The following is a 17,493-nucleotide window of genomic DNA, read 5'->3' on the forward strand; positions in this document are numbered from 1 at the left end:
CTCTGAATTTCTATATGTAATCTAAAAATTAGATTCATATTTCAATCGGACAGGTGAACTCAAGGACCTTTACAGTAGCATTTGTAGAAGAGCAAATGGAGTTGGAACAAAATGTATTCTACCAAATATTTGAGAAATCCTATCTGTGTAATTTCAGTGCAAATGAAATCAGAGTAGAACAGCTTACTATTCTCAGAACTGAATTTCAGTTGTAGCTAAAAGTGATTAATTAACTGATCAATATTTAATGATCTGATTGTATGTGGGTAGGAAAAAAATATTGCATACAAAGTTTTTAATACTGTTACTTTTAAATTCATTGTATTGTTATCCTAAAGAAATGAGTTTTTGTTTTAGTACAACATCATGTTATGGGGGAATGGGGAAATCCTGAATTTTTCTTAAAATATAACTAATTTTCACACTGAACTATATGGGGCATGTCTCTAATTCCTACCGACACCCACAAGTCAGATGGGTTCCTTCATCCAAGTATACATTTGTGCTTGACTAGTTGACGGGGAGACACACACACACACACATTTATTTGCAGGATCAGATCCTGAGCTAGTGTAAATTGACATCTCCCTTGACTTCAGTGAAGTTCTGTTGATTTTAAACCCACTGAGGCTCTGGACCATATCATGTATGCATTGTCATTATTTTTAACAACACTGCTTGCTCTTATTAAGATGGAGCAACCATGCTTGTTTCATGCTTTAGTGAGCTGTGAGGTAATAGAAGTGTCAGTGAAGCCAGCACACAGGGATAAAAGCCTTATATCCAAAGCAGAACAGCCTTGTAACATTCATAGGTGGAAAAAATCATATTCTGTAGCATATCATAGTCAAGAGAATTTCTTCTGCTTTTTCCATCTTGTTATCCATCTTCTTATTTCTATGGCATGTAATTTCTAAAATGCGGCATTATGAGATAAGGCCCTATATGCTGTGAATTCAGTACTAACCCTTGACACCTGCGCATATATTGCCAACATATCTTCAGAAATCCACCAACATACATTCATGAGCAATCGGCAGTTCAAACTGAATCTTGTAATCTTGTTATAAAACTTTCCACACAAAATTTGAAAAATTGTACATTTTATACAAGAGAGACAGGAACAAAAACTCCTCATCTCCTGTATATTTAATGATTTCTTTTCACCTGAGCTGAAAAAGACTATTATAAAAGGGAAAGATAGGACCAAATTCTCTGCTGGAATAACTGTTGAAGTCAGTGGAGTTATACCAGAAGAAAATCTGGCCCATAATGTTTATACACAACTAGTCATAGGAATTATATGTATTTCAATGACATGCATTTGCCTAGACAGTGGTGACAATGAACACAGCTATAATATTCTTATTGAAATATCTGGTAGTGTAAAGGGAAAAGAAACCTTTTGGACCTGAGTACTGGAATTCTATAGCACAGCTGCCTTTATTCCAAGATAACATGAAATATTAGCTTTTGCAGGGGCTCCTTTCTCTTTTCATAAGATTGTTAAGAACTAACATGAATATTTTTGTTTCTCCTCTTTGAGGCTTGGTTATTTCTTTTCTCATCTGCTTACTAAGACCTGTCAGTGGTAAGCCTGCATTTGGGGTTTGGATTTAACATTTTTCATAAGATGTTGATGCCTTCTAGCGCCTTCTCTGGGAAGCAGAGCAACTTCTGCTGGAGGGTGGGATTAAATGAGAAAGAACAAAAAAATAATAAAATAAAAGCGCAGATGTGTGTAAAAATCACACTCACAGTCACAGAGATAGATAGATAGATACTTCCATCCATACCCTCTCATGACAGCAATTTCTTTCCTACTGAATGAAAGAATCCTGGAAAAACAGAATACAGTAAAGCAATGGAGCCTAAATGTAGAGTAATATATCATCATTCATGTAAGCATGGATAAACAATCACAATGCACGTCTAGTATGTGCCTGAGGGTTTCTCATTGTGAGATATACATCACAAGTGTAGAACAAAAAGAACAGGAGTACTTGTGGCACCTTAGAGACTAGCCAATTTATTCATTTATTTAATCTCTAAGGTGCCACAAGTACTCCTGTTCTTTTTGTGGATACAGACTAATACGGCTGCTACTCTGAAAAGTGTAGAACACTTCATTTTTAAAAAATCGAATGGCAAATGGTTTTATGATTGTACAAGTGTTTCTTCATCTAACACCACATTGTAAGGAAATTTGTCCCTGGGTAAACATGCTTTTTGTCAGGAAATGAGATTGAAATGTGTGGTTTCAGCAGAACATATACAGCACTGTTTGGACAATACAACCCGAATTACATCCTTTTTACTATAGACTGGGCATGATTCTGGTGTCTCATCATTTTGCACTGGTGAAACTTCATTAACATGAATGGAGTAACTCCTGAGTTATACCAGTATCAGCTCACAATTAAGCTCAAAGATTGCAGTGTATCTGTACATTAGGGGTAAGAATTCCTGTGCCTTAAAAGGGATAGGAGCTAACATTGGGTTCTACAGATAGTCCTAAACTTTGACATAAACTTGGTTTCAGTACTGCTACATGACATCAATATCTGGGTATGAGGACTATGGAAAATCATAGAAGCCACCAACCTAAAATTAGCTAACATTGTAAGGGTTAACTGCTTTGACAAGCATAAATTGTTCAAGCTTACAATTTTACTTGCTATTCAAAACCAGTTTAAATTGTCCCTGCAGCTGTAATTTTGTTTAGATTTTATTGTTCACCATCTCTGTTCAACTAGATGTGCCCTAAAAAAATAAAGGTTAGAAGAACATCATAAAACTGGCATGATTTAGCAATGAACCTTAGATAAGTCTTTCTAGCAAACCCTAAAGCAAGTTCAGCTGTCCTCCATTTACCATCCCTTTAAATTATAGGCTTTTATTTTCCTAGCAAAACAGGGGAATATTACAGTTTTGATCTTTCAATTAACTCTACAGAAGGAGAGGTCACTGCTTTCTTCAGTGACCCCAGCAGAAATCCTTTGGAAGAAAAGAGGTGGTTCTCTTCTCTTGCATTAAGATGACATGCAGAGAAGAATCACCAGGGAATACTCTTTCACCTTTTATTCTAAACTCATTCTAGAGAGATACTGTATCTGCCCTGTAGTGATGAACTATGCAATAGCTGACTGTACTTAGGCCAGTAAGCATCAATATTAATGCTTGCCAGTTTTAATAATTACTGTTTGCACTGATGTTAACTAAGTTTTTATAATATAACTGGTGGCTCACATACACTGTGCCAAAATGAAATTATTGTGGTGGCAGCCATTAGCCTCTGAGCTTTGAAATCAAGTAGCCAAAATTGTATATGTTAGATATAAAAAGAAGAATGCATAATTTTATCTTGACTAGTCATCTCTAAAACCAATACTCAAGAACATTAATTCTATTAACAGATTTAATTCTATCATCTGAAATTCCTTCATCGTCAAGATTCTTTTATTTCCTTCTTTCATCTTGACCTCTGTAAATTTCTGTACATCTTATTAAATGCATGTCAACCAACTCTTTCAATCATCTTTCAAAGATTTAGGGAAACTGGCAGATAGAGCTTGGGGATGTTGGTCACCACTGAAAAAAAAACCATAAAAGACTAGGAGAATTTTTGAGTTTTACCATGACTGCTGAAAGCAGAATGTGCTAGGAATTTCCAGCATACATTACAGTCTTAATGACTAAATTTGTTCCCTTTCATCTAAACTAAACAGATTCTTTGCTGTACTTCCCTGAGGCTTCTCTGTTGCTGTTGGTATTTATAGCTATGTAACTGCAAGGCTGTTTTTGGTGTACTGCACCTTTAAAAGTAAAGTGGGCCCTCTCTAACTTGTTTTTAGGCCTGAGAGTTGGTCAGCATGGATGCTGTTACTGTGCTTTCTCATGGGGACTTTATATTTGTTCCTTTCTATCTTGTTATTTTCTTTCAAGTAAAAGTCATCCAGTAAGAAAGGACATATTTGTTCTTTGTTCATGGAAAACAATAACACCCTATCCACAAAGAATGAAATCAATGAACTTGTGTTGAATCATAAGTAGAAAACTGTTCTCATCCAGACTGAATATGATGATAATTAAGCAGGGCTGTCAAATATTTCTAAATAACTATTAACAAGGAGTCAGGTATAATGGAAAACTTTGGAAAAATGAAAAATTATCATACATATGGTATGTAACTGTGCAAGCATATTTTCTTAAGTTTAATTCGTGTGTGTCTGTCTGTCTACATAGAGATATTTTGTTTTAAGAATTTGAAAAACCAAAAAGTCATTCATGAATATCAGCTATTTCACTCCCTTTGCATTTGCTTATTATTGTTTTATTACTATAGACTCAAATTAGCCCCAAAGAAGGATGGCAAGTGTATAGTTCAGCCCAAGACCCAGATGGCCGATGCATTTGTACTGTAGTTGCACCAGAACAAAATTTATGTTCAAGAGACGCCAAAAGCAGACAACTTAGACAACTGCTAGAGAAGGTAAGTCTCCCAAATGTATCCCTTCTTTTTGTCCACTAAGACTTCCATAGTAATCTGCTCCTTTCCCTCTTTAAAATAATAAATACAGCATTCAATGATTACCTATCAATGTTATTTCTCTATTTCCCCTTCCCAGTTTTCCACCACTAACCACACTTCATCTGGTTTCTTTACAACACAGCTCTGCTGACCTGAGTCATTGATCCAGCAGCTTAATGCTGCATTTTCTCTCATTTCTGCCTCCCAGATTTCTTTCTTTAAGAGAACCAAGTAATGCCATATTGCTGAAGATGGGATCAGCAAAGATTACCGTGCTGAGCCTTCTAAGCATAAAAGGGAGGTTGTTGGCAGGGTATCCTTCATAATGTAATGTATAGTAAATGCAATGAGATGTGTAATGTATATAAAGGAAGATAGTTTCTGTGTAACTTTGGAGCTGTGATGTACCCTGCATCCATACACACCCCTCCCCACATTTGAGCTTGAACAGCTCATCTTAGAGATGCTGTATGTCAAACAAAGATACCTGAGTGACAAAGTTTGGAGTCTGAGTTTTTGGGAAGCCAAGTGGAAAGTGGTCTCGGAGGGAATCCCAACAGGAGCTACACCAGCAGCTGGAACAAAAGACTAGGATCAAACCCAAGAAAAGTTTAGAGAACTGCTGTCAAACCTACACTAACACTATGTCTACACTCTGGACATTACAGTGGGACAGCTGTACCACTTCAGCTGTGCTGCTGTAAGGTCTCACATGTAGCCACTCTTTGCCAGCAAGAGAGAGCTCTCCTGCCGTCATAATTAAACCACTCCCAACAAGTGATGTTAGCTATGTTGGCAGAAGAACCTCTCCTACTGACACAGTGCTGTCCACACCAGCACTTTTGTCTATGCAACTTATGTCGGTCAGGGGTGTGGACTTCATTCTCCAGAGCTTTTACTCTGGCATGTTTCTCAAACATTAAAATACTCATAAATAAGGTTTTTAATCTTTTCTTTTTCTTTTTGAAGTCCACAGCACCAACCCTCTCACAACTAGCCCTTTGATAATTTGGGGTCTTCTATATGGAGGCTTAAGCTCTACAAATTATTTTTTTTCACTAGATGATGGCAAATGTGGGTACAAACAATCATTTTACTACATCAATAAAGCCACATATTGCTGTTTATTACAGTTTCTGTGGGAAAGTGGCTTCTGGCAAAGTGAAACATTTCAAGCTTTATCATAGCTCTGAAAGGATTTATTTTGTTGGCTTCAGTGATTAGAAAGAACATAAAAGAAGATAAAAATATGGATTTATTCCATTAACAGTACTTTCTAACAAAAATGTATATGGCTAATTATTGCTAGTTAATCTACACTGCTATCAACACTATTTTTAAGGTATTTTTAACGAGGTGGTAGGTTAAGTAAAATCAAACTGTATCAGATCCACAATATGTTACAGGATTGTAATAACCAGATGCAGTATGATACAGTCGTCATCACAATGGGGTGCCAACTGAAACTATGGATAACACCTCAAAGGTTATATATGTTAGTGTACGGAAGGAATATCACCCTTTTCTCCCACCTCCATTAGACTGGCTGGACAAAAGGGGTTTTGCCTGAGCAAGTTGTGAGTAAGATCTTTAAGATTGGGCCTAATATTTTCTAGTGGTACTTCCCCCTCCCCCATTTACTGTGCATGAGTTAAAGTTAATTTTGGCATAAAATTATTGCACATGCAAAACTCTCTGAAAAAACAACAACAAAATGTTCTACTTCAGCTTCATGTCTGGAAATGTGTCACCTCTTCCCACATTTTTTGTCTGATTTTTATAAAGTTAACACTGATGAAAGATACATAAAGTACACACAAATTAAAGGTGTCCTTGTCTTAAAGATGGGAATGGGCTGTCTTTTGTTCTACATATGCTCAGTCAGTTACTTGAAACTCATTTCTTTTAATCTTTCAGTGATTTTTTTCTATTAATGATTTACAGTTGAATAGATGTATTTTATTTCTACTGATAAAACTATAAACAATCACATATCCTACAGTCTGGCCACCTGTTACATTGCTGAATTTTATAATAAAATCTCAAATGTAAAAACTTCTCCAACTCTCAACCCATCCTCTCCTCAAATGGCTGGAGGAAAAGTGCCTTGCAGCATATCCTGAAGGATAACAGATCTGGAAGTGATTTCCAAAGCCCATGATCATGAAGGATATCCTGCCAGCAACCTCCCTTTTATACTAAGGGTCAGCACGGTAATCTTTGCTGATCCCATCTTCAGCAATATGGCATTGAAAGAGGCAAGTAGGATAGTCCAAGTCATTTAGAGCTTAACAGCCTTTAACCTGCTAGGTGAGCACTCTGGCCCTGATCCAACAAAGCATTTGAGCATATGCCTTACTGTAAGCACAAGTCCAATGGGACTGTTCACATGCTTAAGAGCTTTGCTGGATTGAAATCTGTTGTAGAGGCATCTAGGAATGCCTCTACAATAGATAGAGAATCCATGGACCAGGACCCCCTTGTATTAGGCACAGTACAAACCACAGAACAAAAAGACAGTCCCGGCTCCAAAGAAGTTACAGTCTAAGGAATGTACTAATAGTAATAATGTTGGTGTCAATTTAATAAATCTTATTATCTGTATCAGAGTTAGGAAATATTTCTGAAGCATGCATAGGTAACTTTGAGTAAAGATATTTATAGTAAAGTAGGCCTCGATGTATAACGAAAAAAGTTCAAAGCTTTTTTAACACACACTAGCATTTTACAGGCTCAATCCTGCTTCTGTTGAAGTCAGCTGGTATTTTGCCATTAACTTCAATGGGAGCAGGATCAAGCCCTAAGATATGGTATTTTGCTGACTTACCAAAAACAGTGGCGTAGTCCTCCTGAAAATTTAAAAATCTAGTTTGAGTAAATGTCACTCTCAAGCCCAAGACCATGTTTTTCCAAAGCACTGACATTTAAACTAGTGCATCACTAGAGTGTAAAATATTGGCTCTTCAAAGCTTGTATTCATATTTATCAAAAGCCCAAGTTGTACATATCTCTTAAAGGAGACCCACTGGCCCTGCTCCTGATCTCTCTTGCACTGATTTCACACTCAAGTAACTTCACTGACTTCCATAGAATTATTCCTGATTTTCATTTATGTGAAGGATCAGAATCATGCCCATTCTCTTTAATAGAGTAGTACAATGTTCCGGGCAAAATGATTGCTTCTAAGAGCCACATGCTGTATACAGAGCACTTGAAAAAATTCAGCAAGTGCTGCATTATATAGTACAAACTCTGTCTGGGTGGCAGCATGCATTTCATTTGCTAAGTATAAGTTCAGATCCTTGATGAAGCTTGACAAATTTAAATTCAAGATCAAAACTTTACCCCATTCTTCCTCCACACACCCCAAATCTTCTATAAATTGGATTAAGTAGTGAAGTGGCATGGAGTTATAAGTTAACTCAGGTCAATATCCCATTTTCCTGAGTTATTGAATACTTGCATTCTTTTGTTCGGGAATGTTGAATCACAAACCTCCTTTATGATTCCTTGCCCTGAACAGTTCTTCCCCTTGCTGAATTGTCACAAAACTCAGTGCACAGTTTTCTTTTTTAAGGTATTATACGATGGGTAAAGACATTGGGCCAAATCCCTCTAATTTATAGTGGAACAATCCCATTTATTTCAGTGGGATTACATGTGTGACCAAGGCCAAACTGCGGCCCACTTTCTGTATCGTTGTACAGTTATGAATTCAAAGCTCCACTGAGGTAAACAATGGCTAACAATTCAAGCATTGACAGAGGCATGACATTTTATCATTTGACATTTACCTACACATACAAGAAAAAGAAAAACAGAGTGCAGCCAGTGTTCTTCTTTAACAGGTTCAGAATATGTCCCAATCTATTGAAGTTTTAAACCTACGGACGCAGAGGGATTTCCAGTATGTTTTAAAAATGGAAACACAAATGAAAGGGCTGAAGGCTAAGTTTCGGCAAATTGAAGATGATCGGAAGACATTAATGACAAAGCATTTTCAAGTAAGTTTTATTTTAATAATAATTTTGAAAGCCTGCTGCAAGCTATGCACTAAAAAGCAATGCATGAACTGCTAAGATCTCAGCTTGAAAAGCTTATACAAAAGCAATGTTGAAAAGGAACCACAATATAACCTCTTTTATTATGATAATCACTTTATTCAGTTTAACTGTAATAAGGAGTGACCATTAATTATTAAGACGTTAGAGAAATGTCAGTATAAACAGAATCCTATTTTACTGTGTCAATGTGCAGTTCATATTGAGAGATTTATATGCAGTCAAGCACTGGTGATAAATGAGGAAGCCAGGGAATTAATAGCAAATGACCAGAGGGTTTTGTACTTTTACAGTTGTCTGACATTTCGTAGAACTGAAAAGAAGAAAGATCATAATGAGTGAAGTTATTGTAATTGGTACTTAATAGCATTAAGATCTAAAAGTTTCTGATTAGAGATTGGGGGAGTTAGTTATTCGGGGTGTTCCCCCTCCCCTCTCTGATCCACATGTGCTATAAGAAAAAATGTCCATGTTAAATTTCCTAGTAATTTTTCACTGAACAAAAACTTTAGCCACCCTATCTGCTATGAAATCTAGTTGCTAGAGGTTAGAAATGGCTATTGTCTATTCTTAGGAAGCCATCTGGACTATACTAAGGAGACAATGTTACAGACATATAGTATTGCAGGTACTGGGCCCTAATGAGGGAGAGTTTTGAGTGTGCAAGGAATGCAAGATAGGGTCCATTAAATATATCCCAAGGATGCACATTTTATTCTGTCTTTTGGAGGTGCTCATGATAGCTGAAACATGAAAGCATAGGCTTAAATTTTCAAAAGGAGTGGCACCTGAGTGGCATCTGCTTGTTCAGAGGTACTAGGCACTGAACAGCTCCCATTGGTTTCAGTAATTAATTATACTAATAACCATACTCTCCAAGTGATCTCTTACTTATTATTCTCAGTTTAGCTGAAAGTCTGAGTATAATTCTGCTCAGCCAGTTTCAGCTTCATGAAAGTTTTCCCCTTTACCCCTTGTAATGTTATTTGCCATAACACCACATTGTGTTGTGCCATTATATATTTTGTATTATTGTTATTTTTTTTTCCAGAGGAACAAAATACCAGAATTTGAAGGTCCAATTTGGCTGTCAAAGGCAGCAACCTGTTGTACTACTCCAACCTTTTAAATATTCGATATTTGTATTGGCTGGACATTCAGCTTCAGTTTGACAGTTTGCCAGGAGACTAAAACCGACAGACAGACAGACAATCAAATTAAAGAGTAATTGAAATGTCAAAATAATACTGTCTTTCGGAATTTTGACTGACTAAAATTTTGGTACTGTACGTCATTCCTGAGACACAAAAAATTGTCAGTTTGCCTGTCCTTGATACCCCCACATTGCTCCTATTAAATCTGGTGGGAGTTATGTGGCAAATCAAAGGAGAAATAAGCTCAAAAATGGTGCAATTTCCTGCTTTTATTGCAATGTGAATTCATTCTTGTAATAATAGATTTAAGAGGTGTCTAAGTAGTATCAATAAAATCAAAAGAATCATTATAGTTACAGTGATCACAAAATCTTCACTTCCTTTAGTGACGTGATAAGATCATAGAATCATAGAATATCAGGGTTGAAAGGGACCTCAGGAGGTCATCTAGTCCAACCCCCTGCTCAAAGCAGGACCAATCCCCAATTTTTGCCCCCGATTCCTAAATGGCCCCCTCAAGGATTGAACTCACAACCCTAGGTTTAGCAGGCCAATGCTCAAACCACTGAGCTATCCCTCCCCCCAATCTCCAACTAAGAAGTTAATTTAAAAATGAAATACCAAAGGTAGTACAGTTCTGTAATTCTACCCATTGAAATTTCTTAGGGCTTGATCCTGTTCTCACTGAAATCAGTCACAGTGCTCCTATTTACTTCAATGGATGCAAAACTGGGCTCACACATTAAAATCTTTGGGGCAGAGAAAGTTTTTAATGTGTGTTTTAAATTGCTGTAAGTTTATGTTGCTGTATGCATAGTTTTCAATAATAATAAAATAAACTCTCCACTCACTCCTCAATGTCTCTGTTGCCTTTGACAGTGTCACTGATCCACTTTCTCTTGCTTGGGCTTCCATTACACTCTTCCCTGATTTCCTTTCTACAGTTAACAGATGATTCTGAAGTAATCAGCCTTCTCTTCTGTCTTGTGATGTTCTCCAGGATTCTAACCTTGGTCTCCTCATTTTTCCCCTTTATGCTTTCCCCCGGGTGATCTCATCTGCTCCCAAGACCTCTGTTATCTCTGTTCTGGCAACTGTCAAACCTATATCTCCATCACTTTTTCTCCCTCTTCTGTCCAGGCTTGCATCTCCTCCTCTCTCTCTCTCTCTCATGGAAGTCCTGCTGTTTCCTTAAATTATCAATGGAATTATAAAACATCTACATGTACATCATCTGAAAAGGATAAACCCACTTCCATAAAAGAAAAATCTCTAATCTGCTAGGATTCTTTCAGGGTATCTACATGTTAGTGGCTGAACAAGAGCCAGTTGCCGTAATGTATTAAGACTTATTTTAACAAACTCCCTGGCAAAAGATATTAAGTGCATTACAGTTATAGGACAAGTGATAAATAGCCATTATGGATTAGAAATAGCTAAAAGACAAACATTCAATAAATGGGGATAAATGGCCGATTTTCAACATGGCAAAAGTTTAAGTAGGGGTTGTCTGGGAAAGAGAAAGAATGATGAGGTTGCAAAATTTGCAGATGACATACAATTATTTAAGTTAGTTAAAGCTAGAGAAGAATTTGAGGAAGTTCAGAGGCATCTAACAAAACTAGTTGATTGGGCAGTGAAAAATCACTAAAGACAAATGCACGTTGGCCAATATAATTTGAATCTCTCATATAATTGTTGGGATCTAAATTTAACTCTAACCACTTAGGGGAGAGAAAGACCTAGACATTACTGTGAACAGATCCATGAAAATGTCTGCTCAGAGTGCAGTGGCAGTCAAAAAAAGTAAATAAAATATTAATATTTATAAAAATTAAATAGAAAATCAGTGACAATATAATGTCACTGTTTCAGTGCTGTATCCTCACCTAGAACTGTGGGTCAGTCCTGGTCACCTTTTCTCCAGAAAAATATAGTCAACAGGAGTTTTGTATCACGTGCAGGGAAAGACAGGTCTCAGGAGATTTGTTTCCAATCTTTTAAAAATGAATTTTGTACTTTCAGTAGAAATTGAATATTCTCTTTTACATTTTATCCAACACATAGTGTTGAATTTGCTTAGACTTTCATGATACACTAGTAATGGATCTGAAACTAAAATCAATAAGAATATTAAAGTCATTTTATTAATCAGTTCAAAATATTATATTAAAGAGTGTTAGGGGACTGAACTCCTTTAAGCTGCTCTAATGCCCAGTTGACTGCTTTTTGCAGGAGTTGAAGGAAAAGATGGATGAGCTGTTACCATTGATCCCAGTTCTGGAACAGTATAAAATGGATGCCAAGTTAATCACCCAGTTCAAGGAGGAAATTAGGAATCTGTCTGCAGTTCTCACCGGGATTCAGGAAGAAATTGGTGCCTATGACTATGAGGAACTACACCAGAGGGTGCTCAGTTTAGAAACCAGACTTCGAGACTGCATGAAAAAACTCAGTAAGTTAACCATTACATGGCATATTTTGTCCCTAAGTTATATATTTTAGAGCTTTGATGTAGAAACATAAAATCCTCTATTTTTCAGCTCTTTGACACACTGGAACAGATTCTGATCTCTGTTACACTAATGTGTATCAAGAGTGACTTCACTGAAGTCAACTGTTATGTTACTCTAGATTTCCACCAGTATTGTTTAAATTAGACTCTGACCCATTGTTAACAGAAAGAGTTAAGATGCAGAATTATAAGGGATGGCAACTTGGAAATCCTAGGGACGGGGGGTCTTAGGATTGAATTGCTCATGAGCTTGTTAATGGGATGCAAAGATTGTTTCCTCTCTCATACTAGTTGTAATATAACTCAGGCCAGGATTGCCATCCAGGTGCTTTTTGGTGGCCAGTGTGATATATGTTGGCGGTCTCTGTCCAGCGTCCAATGGAGAGATATCCACATGACAAAAACCATCATCAAAATTTAAATCTTGGTTTGAAGTTTACAAATGGCCAGTTCAGAAAATGACCTCTCAGACTGTATTACCTTTGGGCCTCTAATACTAATAGGTTAGGTGTGATCCACTGATGAGCAGCATAATGAAATTAGCACTGTTATCAGCTACTTTAGCGGAAATAAGGTATTGTTGACAGCACAGCTTTGTGTTTGTTTCTAGCAATGCCATAACCTTCCTGTGTGACTTTGGGAAAGTCTCAGTTTTGGATGCCCAGTCGTTGGCTTCAGTGGGTGCTTAGGGAAATTAGGGACTAGTTGTCTAATATTGGGCACCCAAAATTAGAGGCCTTTTTTGCAAATGTCATCCTGAACAGGGGATAATTAATTCTTCTCTACCTCAGAGGCATGTTCTGAGGATTTAAAGGCCCTAGCCTGCTCCAATTAAAGTAACTGACAAAACACTTTGAGATACTTGGCTGGAAGGTACTGTTTAGGAGCCAAGAATTATTATTTATTGAAAGTCTTTGCCTTCCACTTCTCTCAGTCTGACCCCTTTTATGAGAACTAACAATTCACTATGAAAAAACATTAAACACTTAAAAATAGAACTCAGGCTTATGATAGGTTTCTCAATTATCAAATCTTGGGTGTGGACTTTTATAGGCGGTGGGTGGCATCTGAAATATGAAAGAGGTGCTGCCTATTATAGAAGATGTACATTTTTGACGTAATGGAAAAAGACAGAAAAAGTCATCTAGACTGGGTTAACCTCTTCAATTATTTATTTTCAGCTTCTTCTTTTTACACTGGATTAGCACATCTGTGATGGGCAAAAATACATGGAAGATTTCCTCAGACAGAAATCTCTTATAAGCCAATTCTCCCCCTCAATACATACACATAATAGCATGTTATTACACTGACAGAACATGTACATGTGCAGTCAAGGGAAAACAGATGCTTTGCTATGCAGCGGCAAGCAAGAAATTTGGTTGAAATAGCAACTTGTCTTGATAGTTAATGTTCTGAAGCAAAATTAAGGAGAAAAAATTGGCATTCCATATTTTTCAGTCATCTTGTTTTCATTTTTTTGTGGTGAATCTCTGTAACATAAATCAATGAATTGATTGCACAATGGGAGGTATTCTGAATATCAGAATCATCCCTGTTATAGTTATGTAGTCTTTCCTACAGGTTCCTCCCACACCTTTTACTTCCCTTCTAATTATTTTCCTAGGTCAAATCCCTTCTCTTAACTCTCTTCCCATGAGTTCTTCCCTAACATACAATTCTTCCTTTCTTTCTTGACCAATAAAGAAGTCTCTGGGGCCGAACTTTTTTTTTTTTTGTATTGGCAATTGAAGGGGAAGAAGTTCTATCAAATAAAAGTAGCAAATACACACACCATCACCACATTGAACTAAAAATCATACCCTACTGCTAGTATCTGTATGCAAGTTGGATGAAACTGCACTACAGGATCAGAAAGCCCCCTCTTATCTGTGCGTGCGCATTCTCTCTCTCTGTCTCTCAGAAATTCATCTCCAGATTGATTCTGAATCCAAACTCTGCAACTCAGTTATCTCCCTATATAGATACAATTGTATGATTTCCCCAGGGCTCCTTTTCCCTCTGCTTACTGCCAGGATCCCATGTCTTTCTCTGTTTTTAGGGTTCTTTCTTGTTTTCCTCTCCACCTCCCTGGACCTATGTCTCTGCACCCCTCTTCCTTCTTTAGCCATGTAACAATCACATATTCTCCTAGTCCACAGGCAACTACATTTTGAGCCTCAATAGTATGATGATGCCAGACAATAACACTAGTAAGGCTTTACCATCTAATGTTTTCATATTAGGGCCTATGGTGTGCCTGCATGCTTAAGGAGTTTAAAGGGGGTTTCTGGCTAACTACTGAAAGGATTTCAGCCTTCTTAAATCCTAATGCAGAATTGTCTTTGCTCCAATGGGGGTAATTCTCAGAGGTCCAGGTGCTCAGAAAAGGCTGAGAAAAGCATAGCACAGCTCAGGTGGCTTTTGAGCTCCCCTATTCCTGGACTGGCTGTGTTCCTGGCAAGTCCCCACATGCAAGTTAGAGCAGCCTGAAATCAGCTTAAAGTTAATCTTGCTGTATATAGCCCCAAGAGGCTGATACAGCATCTGGGGATCAGGGGGCAAAAGGAAACTCCAGCTATCGCCCATTTCACCCCAGTCGTGCCCATTGCACTGAAGGGCTATGCCTGCTCCACACCACTTGAGGATCCCTCTGCGCTTAGGACCAGAATCCTCTGGCCATGTAGGACAGAACAGCAACACTGTACCCAGGATCTGGGCTTGAATCATTACAGAGTTTTTGTTGAATCTTGCAGTATAGCTATCTAACCAGCACGTGTAATGGCTTTTTTTCCCTCTTCTTTTCCCTAGCAGGTGTTTTCCAGTAATATAACTGTTATATTATGCATTATTTATACAGTTCTAGCCACTTAAAAGTAATTTTCCATCTGCACTGGCAACCCTTGCAACATTCATTAACATACAGTGAGCAGTCATTTCACTTTCACTGAGATTTAAAGATTTCCACAGCCATTGTGAAGAGTGAAACTTGTTCCTTCTCCTTAGAATAGGAAAATGTCACTTTGCATTTGATAAATAGCAGTTGATAAATATAGCCTACATTTTCAGAAGTGTGCTTGCAGTTTAGCATATGCATGACTTGTGTGCATACATTTTGTTGTCTGCGTATAAAAGGGTGTGTGTGCTTGCATGCATTTGTGTGTGCAAATCCTCAGCTGGCACGCATGCAAGTCAGATACACACAAGAAAATGTAGGCCTTAATGTACTGCACATAATGTGCTGTACATAGGGACAATTTTTACTCTAGTAATACACTGCTTTCCTATGATTTATCACCTTCATTTAATCAGCTACTGTGCATTAACGCTATTTAGTAGTGACAGATTTTTAAAAATAAGATTAGTCTAGTAAATCAATATTCTCTCAGACAACAGTTGCCTATGAAATATGAAAGAAACTATTAGACTGGATACATGCTGGACTCATTTCCAGCTTCTTATATAGCAAGGTCAAGGGAAAATTTGACATTGATATTTTTGCTTGGGGCCAGGAAAGTGTGATACCATATTCAACAAAGAAATCCCATCATATTGATCACAAAAGAGATGGTAACATTGGCAAAGGATTCTTTTATTGATAATAGTGATTCTTTGTATGGTACAATTCCTGTAGATTCTGAGGAGCTTTACAAACACTAAGCTGTACAGCCTTCTGTGAGGGAGGTAAGCATGATTATCCCCATTTTATAGATGAGGAAACCAAACAAAGAAGGTAAGTGACTACACCACAGATTACACAATGAGTCAGTGACAAAGCTCAAAATAGAACCAGGAATTTAAACTCCCAGTGGTAGGCTTTAACCACTAGACCATCATATTTTCCAGTTTGGGGCTAAGTAGGATAATAGATACATAAACTCTAAGTAAAGGGTGAGTTCAGTTTCTAGCTCTTCATTTTGCAGTGTAGTCCCATAACAAATTTTATCCTAAGGAAGGATACAAAAGAAGTAAAGCATCTGGAAACTGCTTGTGCACACACTGAAAAGTGGACTCACTTCCCTCTACCCTGTTCATTACCCATAATAATTCAGGTCAGTGTTTAGTATCTAAATAAATACCTGAAACACTCTGCATATAAAAGCCCAATCGACTGTGTTTGAGACAGAAAAAGGAAAATCTCATAACTAGGTACTAGCAGAGTTCAATAGATAAATATTTATTAATTAACCAAGAAAACTTCTATTCTGTCCTTGTACTAAATGTATTCGGCTCATTTTCTTTCAGCAATACATCTAAAAAGTAACCTTACATAAAAATAAAAATGACTTATATGATCATTACAGTGGGATTGTTTTGTTTTGTGGTATATGGTATAACTTGTAATCTTCAGGGTAAACACTAGTCATCACAGAGATTGTGGGGATATATTAGCATTGGCTACCCACACCTATGTGTACCCTCAAAACAGCCACATGTCAATGGTCTTCCCAGCCTCCCCCGCATGTTCTAGTGACATACAGAATAGGTGCTGGCAATGTCTCATCACCCCATGGACAGTTCTGGAAGGCATTCTGCTTTTCAGGATTCCCTAGCATGCAGGGATAGTGCATCCACTTCTACACTCCTTCATGGGTAGTATACACTCCTCATCCCGTACCCTGATCCTCTTCTTAAACCAGCATAAATCATGACCAGCTGTAATGAAGTCTATGGAGTAACACTAGTACAAGAAGGGAATCAGGCCACAAACACCCATGAGATGGTGCACTGTACTCCTTATACAGTCACGTTGAGTGAACAAACATTAAAAGGCTTGGCTGTTCAGTTAGGATAACCTTTGGGATTTTCAAACGCGCTCAGCATGGGCCTTGCTGTTTCCATTGAAATCAATTAAAGTTTTTCCAGTTGAAGCAGATTTAGACCAATACTCAGTGTTTTAGAAAAATCTCACCCTGAAAATCTGCTGTTATCTAAACCTATCTGGATATCTTTGTTCTGAAAAAAGTACTACAAATCTTTCAAACAAGCTCTCACAAGAATGTTCCAAAATTTTCTCTTCTTTGCTGGGATGGAAGTACATAAAACCTTCCTTTCTCACTATCATCTGGTATTTCTGCTTATGAGGAAACTGAAGGGCTGAGATGTAGTATAGTCAAAAGGTTATGTACCATGAAAAGAGTTATTTCTACATTGTCACACTGTTCTTCTGACAGAAAAGAAGGAGCTTTTGGCCCTGAAAAATAATCTGTGGGCTGTTTACATTTCTTAGCC

At 37.4% G+C, this 17,493-nt stretch overlaps 1 protein-coding gene across 2 annotated transcripts in view; it reads left to right on the forward strand.

Annotated features, from left to right (window-relative positions):
• OLFM3 (olfactomedin 3) overlaps nucleotides 1-17,493 on the forward strand; it is a 134,391-nt gene that overhangs the window by 100,331 nt on the left and 16,567 nt on the right. For both annotated transcript variants that reach the window (XM_084636300.1, XM_084636299.1), the window contains exons 2-4: nucleotides 4,346-4,492; nucleotides 8,380-8,535; nucleotides 11,982-12,201. In XM_084636300.1, coding sequence (XP_084492426.1) covers nucleotides 4,346-4,492; nucleotides 8,380-8,535; nucleotides 11,982-12,201 — 523 coding nt within the window. The remainder of the gene's footprint in view (nucleotides 1-4,345; nucleotides 4,493-8,379; nucleotides 8,536-11,981; nucleotides 12,202-17,493) is intronic.

The sequence above is a fragment of the Lepidochelys olivacea genome, assembly GCF_965140295.1.
Source record: "Lepidochelys olivacea isolate rLepOli2 genome assembly, chromosome: 8".
Classification (NCBI taxonomy): Eukaryota; Metazoa; Chordata; order Testudines; family Cheloniidae; genus Lepidochelys; species Lepidochelys olivacea.